This window comes from Stigmatopora nigra, chromosome 1, assembly GCF_051989575.1.
Source record: "Stigmatopora nigra isolate UIUO_SnigA chromosome 1, RoL_Snig_1.1, whole genome shotgun sequence".
NCBI classification, from domain to species: domain Eukaryota; kingdom Metazoa; phylum Chordata; class Actinopteri; order Syngnathiformes; family Syngnathidae; genus Stigmatopora; species Stigmatopora nigra.
The window spans coordinates 11,651,635-11,662,682 of NC_135508.1; the positions used below are offsets into that span (position 1 = coordinate 11,651,635).

The window sequence follows — 11,048 nt, forward strand, 5'->3', positions numbered from 1 at the left end:
AATCATTGATGAAATCGCATGATACGTGTATAAGCCAAGAGTGAACAATCAGATTTGAATAATGGCATGTATACTATTTTTTATTTAAAAATAGAATTTTGTAAATCAAAGTCCTTTTGCAAAAAACATTTATTGAATACTTTTTGACTGAAATCTTTTACATATATCCCACAAAGCCAGTTGCTCATTTATAATCTAAACAGCTATGTAAAGCTCCAGCACCCTCACTAGGATGGGTGTGATATCATTTTTTTACACTCGTGCATAAAGTACAAAAATAGTCTGCAGTTGTCAAAAATATTGTTGTTTATTGTTCTCAAGCTGTGTTTCACAATGTAGCAGGTCATAATTAACAATTTTTAAAAGCCTCCTGTAATTAATTTTTGGTACTGCCCAAATATACGGTGAGCTCTGAGCGGTGGATCTTAGTGTCCTTCCGGTTTGTCTTGGCATTTTGGAGTGCAGACCAGCGGGCCCACCACTCCCTCAACTCAACTGGCCCGGTGGGCCGCCGTGTTTTTATCAGACTTGGGGGAATAACAGCTGCTGGAGGGTGGTGGACATCGCTTCTGGGCGGCCACTTCCTGTAACCATTTAAATCAACTTCTGACTCTATCAACTCCCCACTTATTGTCTCATTTGACAGACTCTCTTCCCCAACGTCTTGGCCCTCTTTAGAGCAAAGATTTGGATCTCCACGGAAGGCAATTTTTTCCATTTTGCTCCTGTAATCCCCCAGTTTAGCTTTGCAGTCCACAACCTTAGCTTTCATTTCATGGAAGTGATTCAGCAAATCTTTTTCAAATGCCTCCTCTGCCTTTAGTTCATTCTCCCAGAACCTTATTTGCTCCAATTCAATCAACTTTTGCTCTTCTTTGGCCTGTTCCTTTTCCTCTAGCTCTAAAATCTCATTGTCTACCTTCTCTACCACAACTTGGATCTTTTGAAGGTAACTAAGCTGGTATATGATGGTTTCTCTTAGGTGATTGATCTCGTCCTCACAACTGTTGGAGATTTCGAGTTGATGCCCGTGTGTTTTCTTGGGATATCTGTCTTCCTTGACCTTCTGCTGAGTTCCCATGCAGCAAGATGTTTGATGATCCAAGTCGGACTTGGACTTCCTGTGACCCTGGACTTGTTTCTGGTCACGTGGATTCTTTCTTCCATCAGAAAGTGTGATACTTAGAAAACTTCGCTTCCTTTTTTCATTCCTCTTGCCGCTATCCTTATCACACGAGGTGCTGTAAACCTGTGTTTTTCCCAAGTTTTCCAGCCATTCCCAGGCCTCCTCCATGAAGGTCAAAGACTTTCTTTTGGGTCTCTTCAGATGTTCCTGGTTCTGTTCCGTGTCGCGCTTCAAGCAGGATAATGGAAGACTATGCCGATGCTGATTCAGAGAACCGTTTCGACGCCAAACTCTCGCGTTGGCTTCTTTCCTCCTTAATGGCGGACAAGCTTGGCGTCGACCCGCTTTGGTTCGGCTCATTTCGTCGGAAACTGAAGGGCTGCCGTGGAACAATGCGAGCTGAACTTCTTTGGCGTGTTCTCCATATTTTCTTAGCATCTCCAAGGGACGCTCGTCTGGAGACATGCATCTCTCAAAGTCTTTGAACCTCTCGCGTAACATGTAGCGTCCAGGTTGACCTAAATGAAAATTGAGGGATTTTTGGGGTGGAGGAGTGTCAATCAAATAATTATATACCCACCACTTGTAAGCACTTACCTATGGCTTGAGCTAACACTGTAACCACATCTTGGCATGTTGTCTCATCAGTTACTCCACAAACCAAACGTGGCAGATTATCCACTGTCACTTTAATTTCCATTGTGTCCAATCTATGAAAAAAACTAATGAGTGAAAGTAGGCCATTACATCTTTGAATAGGTAAAATACAAACAAATCAAACACATTGGATGAGAGGGTGCATTTTAACAATTTCTTTTCAAGGCATTCCACAAACAGTGGAGCAATTTTAAGCCTCTCAAAGACATCTTCCAATTCTCCGTTCATTCACTTATCTTCAGTTTGTCTTATATTGGTAAAAAATTGCATTCTAGTTGTACAATTAGATGGAAGTAAAAAGGAAGTATCAAATTAAATGAATTCATGTGGAGATGTGACTTTTCCGCAATGAGAGTACAGTGATAAAGAATAAGGGAAGTATAAGAAATATATAAATCCTCCATGACGCATAAAACAACCGCATATTTTTTAAATTACCCTATAACATTTGGAGAAAAAAAGTTCCTAAAAGGACCTTACCGTTTCGTGCTTTTTGTGCTGCGTGTGACTTATCTGCTTAGCTGAGTATTCTGCTCAAGAGGAGGAAAAAACAGACCAATTAAGACTCATTTCAACTCCCAAAGGCATTTAAACAAGCCAAAAGTAGTTTGATCCCACCCATTTGACACTCACTGAATTCTTGCCTCTTTTGGCATGGTGACATTTATGACATTTTGATGGCAAATGTACTGTATTATTTTTTCTTGACTTCCCTTCATTTTGTTCTTAAGATATAAAAATCCTCCCACATTCCAAAAACATGCATAGTAGGATGGTTGAACACCCTAAATCCCCCATAGCTATGATTGGTTGTCGATCTACTAGGAGAGCTAAATATTTATTTATTCATTTTCCCAGATGCTTATCCTCACGAGGGTAGCGGGGGGTGCTGGAGCCTATCCCAGCCAAATATGGGTACCAGTCAGAGGATACCCAGAATCAGTGTCCAGCCAATCGCAAGGGAAAGCCAGGTATTCTTCAGTGTAATACTTGAATCATTTGAGAACCGCTCATCATGTTTTAAAAACAAGTACACCCACCCTATGTATGCACGGACAGCTGCTGTTGACTCATTCGAGGGGGTCGGGTTGGGGTTGCAAAGTAACCTGATAGGAGCAACTTTGACCCTCGCATCTTCTCGATGTTGCCATGTGAACTACGTCCAGCACATGCCCACCTTGCAAACCACAATGATTGTATTAGAAAAGTGATGATTGAGCAATTCATTTGTCAATTCATTTCCAAACAGTGACCTGAAAATTTTACCATAATCCCAGTGCAGACCCCTTCACACTTCCAGGTGTCAGTATTATGAGAACCCACTAAGATCAGATAAGACATGTGACCACAATTTGTTGCTATTGGATGGGTATCTTTATGTGTCGGACTGGCTGGCAAGTCTGAAAATGATAAGGTTTCGTAATAGTTCTTAATTGCTTGGGTTACATAGTCGTATTGTATTGGATTATTTTTGGTACGCTCCATGAGTGAATTTCTTAAATTTGAACCAGCAGACCTTTTTTTTTAACTTGATCTGGGACTCACTGAAAGGTAAAATGAACTCTGACATTTAAGTTCACGTTCCCTAAAAATAGAGGTCTTGCTGACTGTCTTCCGACTGCAAAGTCTTATGATGGATTAATACACAAGTGAAGCGTGTAAAACATTAGTGTGATGTTTAATAGTTTATGCTGCGATCAATGATCCAATGCTTATGAAAAATGTATATATTTACAACAATTATTGGTTTATATACATGCCAAATACAAATATTAACAGGCAAAACAATTTAATTCTCTTCTGGGAAAACTCAAACTAGGTACCAACTTTTAACATTTGTATCCACTTTTTTTTTTAGATTTCCTTTGGTGGTTTACTGTGAGATTTTTATCAATGTTATAGAAAATATTTCCTCTATAGTCACCCATTTTTCGTGGTGTACCACAAAATCCACAAAACTGCAAAACATGAAACATCACAAAGAGACGGACAACCGAGCACAATCACACCCGTACCTATGGGCAATTTGGAGTGACCAATCAGGGTACCATGCATGTTTTTGTAATGTGGGAGGCAACCAGAGTACCTAGAAGAAAACCACGCAGGCCCAGGGAGAACATGCAAAATCCATACAGGTGTACCGACCTGGATTTAAACCCGGGAGCTGAGAGGTGTAAGGCCTGTACACTAACCACTTGATCCACCGGGTTGTATTGAACAAGTTAATACGTATTGTGAAGTCAAGTATATGAAGTAGCACATCACTTCAAGTAGTTTAGAGTCCACTTCTCATATAATTTCACTACAGGTCATTAACTTGTTTCATTGACTTTTCCATCATAGATTGAAAAACATGGTGAAAATGGCTAACATGCAATTTTTAATTTAACAAACTAGTCCACATGAGATCCAGATCATGAGATCTGGCATGAACCAAAACTGTGGTTGACACCCTTGTAATACAGTGATAGGGAATCATAACTCGCGGGTGGGTGGGCGTCCCTCGACGACTGTCAGCCTGGGGACAACCCCTCCCCTAAGCTCCGCCCCTGGCGACAATAACTATATTGGGAATCTTCAGGTGTGACAGCGATGAGGTTGACAAGCGCGATCCTGTTGAGCATTTTTTAAATGTCTCATCATTACGATAATTCATTTTACTCTCGCTCTCGGCGCACGACATTCTGACGTTTCAGTCTTTGTTTACGTACGCCGACTCTGTTTGTGGTGGGCCACGCGTCTTAAAATAGAGGCGCACACCTCTATCTGACTGCGTATGATGTCGGGGAGGGGCCGATGGCCTCGCTGGCTTCTCCGGCTGCTTCGACCTCAGCAGAATCCGGTTACAAGTGCGCCTCCCCGTATCTTAATATTGCCGTGACCCGACTCTTGGTTCGCCCACTCCCACCAGCACTAGCACCGCACCACAGTGGTCCTGTGACGGCGACCACCCTCTTGATTCTCACCCGGAGAGACGTACACGAAGCGAGTCATCATGCCCAAAGTTGTGGTACCAGGTGAGTGTGGTCAATGTGCTTCCAAAAGAAAGTAAACTCTTCTAATCTTTTGAATAAATATGTCAGAGGTCGGGTATATTATCAAGAAGGGTCAGATAAAGTGGTTCTAATTTTAGAAGGCCACTTTGAGCAATGTAGTCAGCTATTCATTTTATGTCACAACAAACTGTTTTTCTTACCACCTGCTAAACATAGTAGGTGTCCTACCAATTACTTGGGTAGATGCAAATCAGCAAAACTCAAGTTGTCTTCTTGTTATATAAAGTTCTTTTTTTTCTTGCAGAATCTATTTGAGGGAAAGAAAGTGTTTTTGTTGTTATTTTCTGATGCCAGCCGAGGAAAGGCAGCGATAAGAGACACAATGTAATGATAACTAACACCAAAAAACTCATAAAAATTTCATATAGGACGTGTCCGATGTTCAAAATTAGTAGGTTAACTCAGTCAAAATGCAGAGATATTGCTATAAAAAAAATAAAATATTGGAAGAAAATGAGGAAACAACTTAAAATGACACGCTTAGGTTCAGGAACGGGTCTATAAACATTCTGAGTCCATTGTACATGCTTTTTACACTTTTATTTTAAATGGTGTTTGTGTCTGTTGGATTTAATAAAAATACAGATGTTTGATTTTTGAACAGCATTGTTTCACATTCACAGTCTCTATTCCAGAGACATGATGTGCAAGCCCATAACGTATCACTCATTATCTTTTTAAGCTCACGCCTGTCCTTTCTAACACTCTGTTTTTTTTTATCTTGGGTGGTGCTACTTTCTTGCCGGTCATGATCAGGTCTACAGAGTAAGTATGCAGGGTGAGACGTGGTCCTTTTGATCACACGGGCTATAGTGGAATGGTTGTCTCTCGTGTGGAAACTTAGACGATTTGCATGTAGGCCACTGCTGCATATGTAGCAGGCATTGTGAGATTAGACTGAGGCCACCGTGTTGTCCATCGTCATTGTCGTCCCATGGTACCGCTTTCTTTCTGTTTATATATTTTTTGTGTCATTTTGACCATGTACTGGTATTCTGATAGCGTATCATCTGAGACTTGCTTGGTAGGATTGCAGTCGTCCTTGTCAAAGCATCGTCGTGCTGCATGACCCAATGGGGAAGCCTCGAGTGTTTCAAGATGTTCACCTCTGATGCTGTCATTGCTGTCCAACAGAGACCGACGAGAAGATGCGGGCCTTTGCCGAGCAGATCTTCGCATCCGAGACCAAAGGCGAGGACGTCCGGGATGAGATTTCCGTTTTTGACGTGCCCGAGGACTGCCCCATCCTCCACCTTGAAATGGCACACCACTTGCATGCTGACGACGATGTTGAGAAGCGGTGAGTTTGGCATGCTTTTTATTGCCTGCACCCCCGCGACCCTTGTGGGGGAAAGCAGTACGGAAAATGAATGTTTACATGCACTTGTCATATTCCGCTGAGACATGTTTTTGTTCGAAAACACTTCACGTCAACTGTTTCCGAGTTCTAAAAAGTGAGACTTCTCGGTTATTGATTTTTACACAGCAAGCGCCGTTTTCGTGCTACGAGACCAAGTGACCAAACCGCTGCAGCCCCTGTGGTGGAAGTGGACAGACCCACCTACTTGGAAGTACCAGACTTCCAAAGAGTTGCCATCATTGGAGATTACGCTTCTGGGGTACTGTGTGCCAATTTATTCACATTTTGTACTGCTATAGTTTTAACCAAGCAAACACTTGCCAAATGATCAGAAAGAACCTCCACCGATGCCGATCATTTGAGATTTGATCTACATTTTTAGAGTTTTCAAAAAACAGAAGTAGACTATACCTTTTATTGCTGTGTGTTAATCAAAGTGGTAAAAAATGTATTGTTTCTGACTTGTGAATATTTGTGATTTATGCTCAGAAAAATTACCTTTTTTGCATTTAAAATGTAGAATACTGCCAATGCATAATATGGATCTGATCCAAATGAACTATAATTTCAAGAAATGTCAAATCCACCACTAATTTGAACGATACACATTTCTTTTCATCAGGTTACCATGGATGACTTTGAGCTCTCCTGCAAAGGTTTATACCGTGCTTTGACCATCCGAGAGAAGTACATGAAGTTGGCCTACCAGCGTTTTCCAAGGACGGCGTCGCAGTACCTCCGGGACATCGAAGGCGAAACCTTCAAGGTGGAAGACCAGGTGCAACCTGGTGAGGACGATTTGTAATTTGATTGAAAATAACTCCTTGTACAAATACTGAAACTTTATCAGTGCTTCTCCTTCTCTGTATTTGGTGAAAAATTACCATTTTTCTTTCCATGTATTTCCAGTTTTCACAGCCCCGCCAAAGGATGGAGAAGACCCATTTGAAACAGCGAGCCTGCTGGAGAATATTGGCTACATTGCGCGTATGAAGGATGGTCTCATCTATTTGTACAATGATGCTGAAGCTGCAGACAAACACGAACCCAGAGACCTGCCATATCCTAACCACGCTACCTTCATCGATGACATGAACTTTCTCATCGCTCTCATTGCCCAGGGTCCCACGTGAGTCTCTTCTGGGCTTGGCTATTTTCAAATTTTTTAGTGGCTTACAAGTCATGCACCCCCTTACTTTCCCTTAGGTTATTGGTTTGAGCTATGCAGAGGCAAACCGTTAGATCAATTATTTTGTTTATGGCTGTGTCATCATATATTTTGGGATACTTGTTGACAATATATTTTATTTAGTGTTTGAAAACTGACAGTGGGACTTACTGTGCCTCTTCTTCACTACAAATACAGCTAAGATTGTATTATAATTTTCCTTGCTTGCTTTATTTATTTCAATGTCACTCTGCTTTTAGAAAGACATACACTCATCGCCGTCTGAAGTTCCTCATGTCCAAGTTCAACGTGCATGAAATGCTGAATGAGATGGAGGAGATGAAAGAGCTGAAGAATAACCCTCACAGAGATTTCTACAATTGCAGGAAGGTAGTGGAAATCCAATTCACACAGCTTGGGTTGACTCCCCTTTCTTATGAGAATTGTTGACACAGGTGATTTTTGCCTCACCAGGTGGACACTCACATCCACGCCGCTGCCTGCATGAACCAGAAACACCTGCTGCGCTTCATCAAGAAATCCTACCGAGTGGATGCGGACCGCACTGTGCACAATCTCAAGGGGAAAGAGGTCACCTTGAAGGAGCTTTTTGAATCCCTCAACCTGCATCCGTACGACCTCACTGTGGATTCGCTAGATGTGCACGCTGTGAGTTATTGACAGGAATTATATGTTTGTTATGTATCATAACAGTAAAAAATGGTTCTATTGAATATCTTCATAGGGACTAAGACTCCTATGTATACATACTAGTTTTAAAAAACCTAACAATGGTATTGCAGTTTTCCTAAGAGAGGCTATTTCTGTTTTAAATTTTTTTTTTAAAGGGCAGACAAACCTTTCAGCGTTTTGACAAGTTCAATGCCAAGTACAACCCTGTCGGAGCGAGCGAGCTGCGTGACCTTTACCTTAAGTCGGAGAATCACATCAATGGAGAATACTTTGCTACCATCATCAAGGTCAGTCGTTTTTGCAAAGTATTATGTGTCAATTACGTATAAATGTCATATTTTCAGCACCTCTTCACTCTGTGCACCAACCGCCTATGTACTTCCACCTAATTCTTTTGAGTCAACTAACCTTTGTTTACACAGGAAGTAGCCAACGATTTGGAAGATGCAAAGTACCAATACGCCGAACCTCGCCTGTCTATCTACGGCTGCACGCCCAATGAATGGACCAAACTCTCCAGTTGGTTTGTCAAGCACAGGGTCTACTCTCCTCACCTCAAGTGGATGATTCAAATTCCCAGAATCTAGTAGGTCCTTTTTCCAATCCACGCAAGTTTCATCACATCCTTTTAAATTGCTGCCTATGTCTTTTTGTAAATCCTCATTTTAATCTTGGAATCTAGTGATATCTTCAGAGCCAGGGACTTTGTCCCCCACTTTGGAAAGATGCTGGAGAATATTTTCCTTCCCGTTTTTAATGCCACTATCGACCCCAAGTCCAACCCCGAGCTCAGTGTCTTCCTCAAGCACGTAAGTGGGAAATAAATATAGATTGGTAGCTGTATTTAGCATAGTGTGGTTGTGGCCAGTTTTTTGGATACATGATTAAACAAAAAAAGATATTTTTCTTATAATTATTTTTGATATAACTCATTTCATTCCATTGTTGGCGTTAGGCATCCTATTAATTTAAACTGGCAAGATTGGCTGTGAATGCTCACGCCTCAACCTCTCCCCGGTGCATAGGTGACAGGTTTCGACAGCGTGGATGACGAGTCAAAGCACAGTGGTCATATGTTCTCCACAAAGAGTCCCAAACCAGAGGAGTGGGACATTGCTAAGAACCCATCTTACACCTACTACATCTACTACATGTATGCCAATATCGCTGTGCTCAACCAGCTACGGAGGTCAGTAACCTGAAATTGGTCCGTTCTACATTTTCAGCTTTTGGATTTGTTCAATTGATCAAAAACAGTTTGCATTCAAGAATAAGGCTTTTAATTTGTGTTCATTGTTACAGAGAAAGAGGCATGAACACGTTCATGTTCAGGCCTCATTGCGGTGAAGCCGGCGCCATCACACATCTGCTGGCTGCCTTTATGACGGCTGACAACATCTCACACGGCCTCAACCTCAAAAAGGTCAGTGGCAAAAAGGCCGAGAATGCAACGTGCGTGTGTGTCTGCCTTACATTACATCAGGGGTCGGGAACCTTTCTGACAGACATAAACAGATCATGAACGATTCATATTTTCAGATATTATTTTTTCGAGAGCCGTACTCAGAATTTATTAAAAGTAAAAATACATGAAAATCTTGTACATGAGATAGACAAAATGAATAAATGGAATATAAACTATACTCACAGTCATGAAACCAAGACCAATCAGAAATTATACAAAGGTCTTTCGTTTGCTAAAACTTTCTGAACATATTCTTCAACCACCAGAGTCCAGTACTGCAGTACCTGTACTACCTGACCCAGATCCCCATTGCCATGTCTCCCCTAAGCAACAACAGTCTTTTCCTTGAGTATGCCAAGAACCCACTGCTGGAGTTCCAAAAGAAAGGCCTGGTGGTCTCGCTCTCCACGGATGACCCTATGCAGTTTCACTACACCAAGGTTTTGCCATAAGATAAAGAAATGGACCAAAATACAAATGGCTAAATATCTGACGTTCGTGTCACCCGCAGGAGCCTCTGATGGAGGAGTACGCCATCGCAGCACAGGTTTTCAAACTCAGCACCTGTGACATGTGCGAGATCTCCAGAAACAGTGTGCTGCAGAGCGCAATGTCGGACGAGGTAGCGCAATTAGACAGTAAACTTCTAGCATCAATCGATATGGTTTGAATGTACACGAGTACTGTAATGAAAGTATAATACTTTACTGTTGTTGACAACCTCTGAACGCAAAAGTCGAATTTGATAACGGCATCATTGAAAAAACGTAATTCTTTGCTGCCATCTTGTGGGATTTAGATGCCCAGGAACTGTCTTGGAGACAGCGAAGTATTTTCTAGGAGAAATGTAGTCCTAGTTTAGCAAATTCCCAGATTCTACCTGAAAATAATATGTAGTTTTTCCAGAATTTCGATCAGATGGAGAATTTTTTACTGAACATCATCTCTGCTATCTGCTGTGTTGTCTGTGCTCAGGAGAAAATTCATTTCTTGGGTCAAGACTACTTAAAAGAGGGTCCGGAGGGAAACGACATCAGGAAAACCAACGTTGCCCAGATCCGTATGGCGTACCGCTACGAGACCATTTCATATGAGCTCAACCTCATCAAGGAGGGCCTAAAGTCGGAGTAAAACCAACATCTAAAATGTGAAAATGAACGCCAATGGAAAATGAATGTCTCTAGTGTTGTTTCATCTGGAGACACTGTTGATAATCCATCACTCTAATGTATTGTAATTGCATTAGTATTTGTCTTCTTTAGGAACATCACTGCTCCAGCTACATTAAAAAGAGAATGGGAGTCAACACAGATGTCTGTTGGTGATCTTTGTACTTGATCCTTACCTCAAAATAGTAGTATAGATAGTAAATTGCACAAGAAGAAATATTTCCCCAACCTTTTAGTGGACACAATACACAAAGCCAAAAGGCAGAGTGTTGATTTTAATTTTTGAAATTATTATTTAAAGAGACTGTACGTAACCAAATTTTGCATTATGCATTAGAGATCAAGAAAAATCCT

The 11,048-nt window shown here is 41.4% G+C and overlaps 2 protein-coding genes across 2 annotated transcripts; one reads left to right on the plus strand and one right to left on the minus strand.

Moving 5' to 3' along the window:
* Positions 1-111: 111 nt before the first annotated feature.
* Positions 112-2,335, minus strand: rassf11 (Ras association domain family member 11). The gene is made up of 3 exons (XM_077724028.1): positions 2,264-2,335; positions 1,724-1,836; positions 112-1,644 (listed from the first exon to the last, which is right to left on the minus strand). Exons 2-3 carry the CDS (start codon positions 1,824-1,826, stop codon positions 377-379), a joined length of 1,371 nt encoding a protein of 456 aa, XP_077580154.1. The 5' UTR covers positions 1,827-1,836; positions 2,264-2,335; the 3' UTR covers positions 112-376.
* Positions 2,336-4,363: 2,028 nt separating this feature from the next.
* Positions 4,364-10,835, plus strand: ampd1 (adenosine monophosphate deaminase 1 (isoform M)). Its single transcript, XM_077719014.1, has 15 exons — positions 4,364-4,800; positions 5,974-6,139; positions 6,326-6,458; positions 6,822-6,987; positions 7,109-7,328; positions 7,628-7,757; positions 7,842-8,036; positions 8,216-8,347; positions 8,483-8,646; positions 8,743-8,869; positions 9,086-9,249; positions 9,363-9,483; positions 9,792-9,965; positions 10,037-10,147; positions 10,501-10,835. Exons 1-15 carry the CDS (start codon positions 4,779-4,781, stop codon positions 10,654-10,656), a joined length of 2,181 nt encoding a protein of 726 aa, XP_077575140.1. The 5' UTR covers positions 4,364-4,778; the 3' UTR covers positions 10,657-10,835.
* Positions 10,836-11,048: the final 213 nt, after the last annotated feature.

Bases quoted from the DNA above. Each gene is read 5' to 3' on its own strand.
- rassf11 (XM_077724028.1), bottom strand. From the start codon at position 1,826: ATGGAAATTAAAGTGACAGTGGATAATCTGCCACGTTTGGTTTGTGGA. The intron at 1,645-1,723 runs GTAAGTGCTTAC...ATTTTCATTTAG, and splicing joins AGTGTTAGCTCAAGCCATAG to GTCAACCTGGACGCTACATG.
- ampd1 (XM_077719014.1), top strand. From the start codon at position 4,779: ATGCCCAAAGTTGTGGTACCAG. The intron at 8,870-9,085 runs GTAAGTGGGAAA...CCCGGTGCATAG, and splicing joins TCAGTGTCTTCCTCAAGCAC to GTGACAGGTTTCGACAGCGT. The intron at 9,250-9,362 runs GTCAGTAACCTG...TCATTGTTACAG, and splicing joins GTGCTCAACCAGCTACGGAG to AGAAAGAGGCATGAACACGT.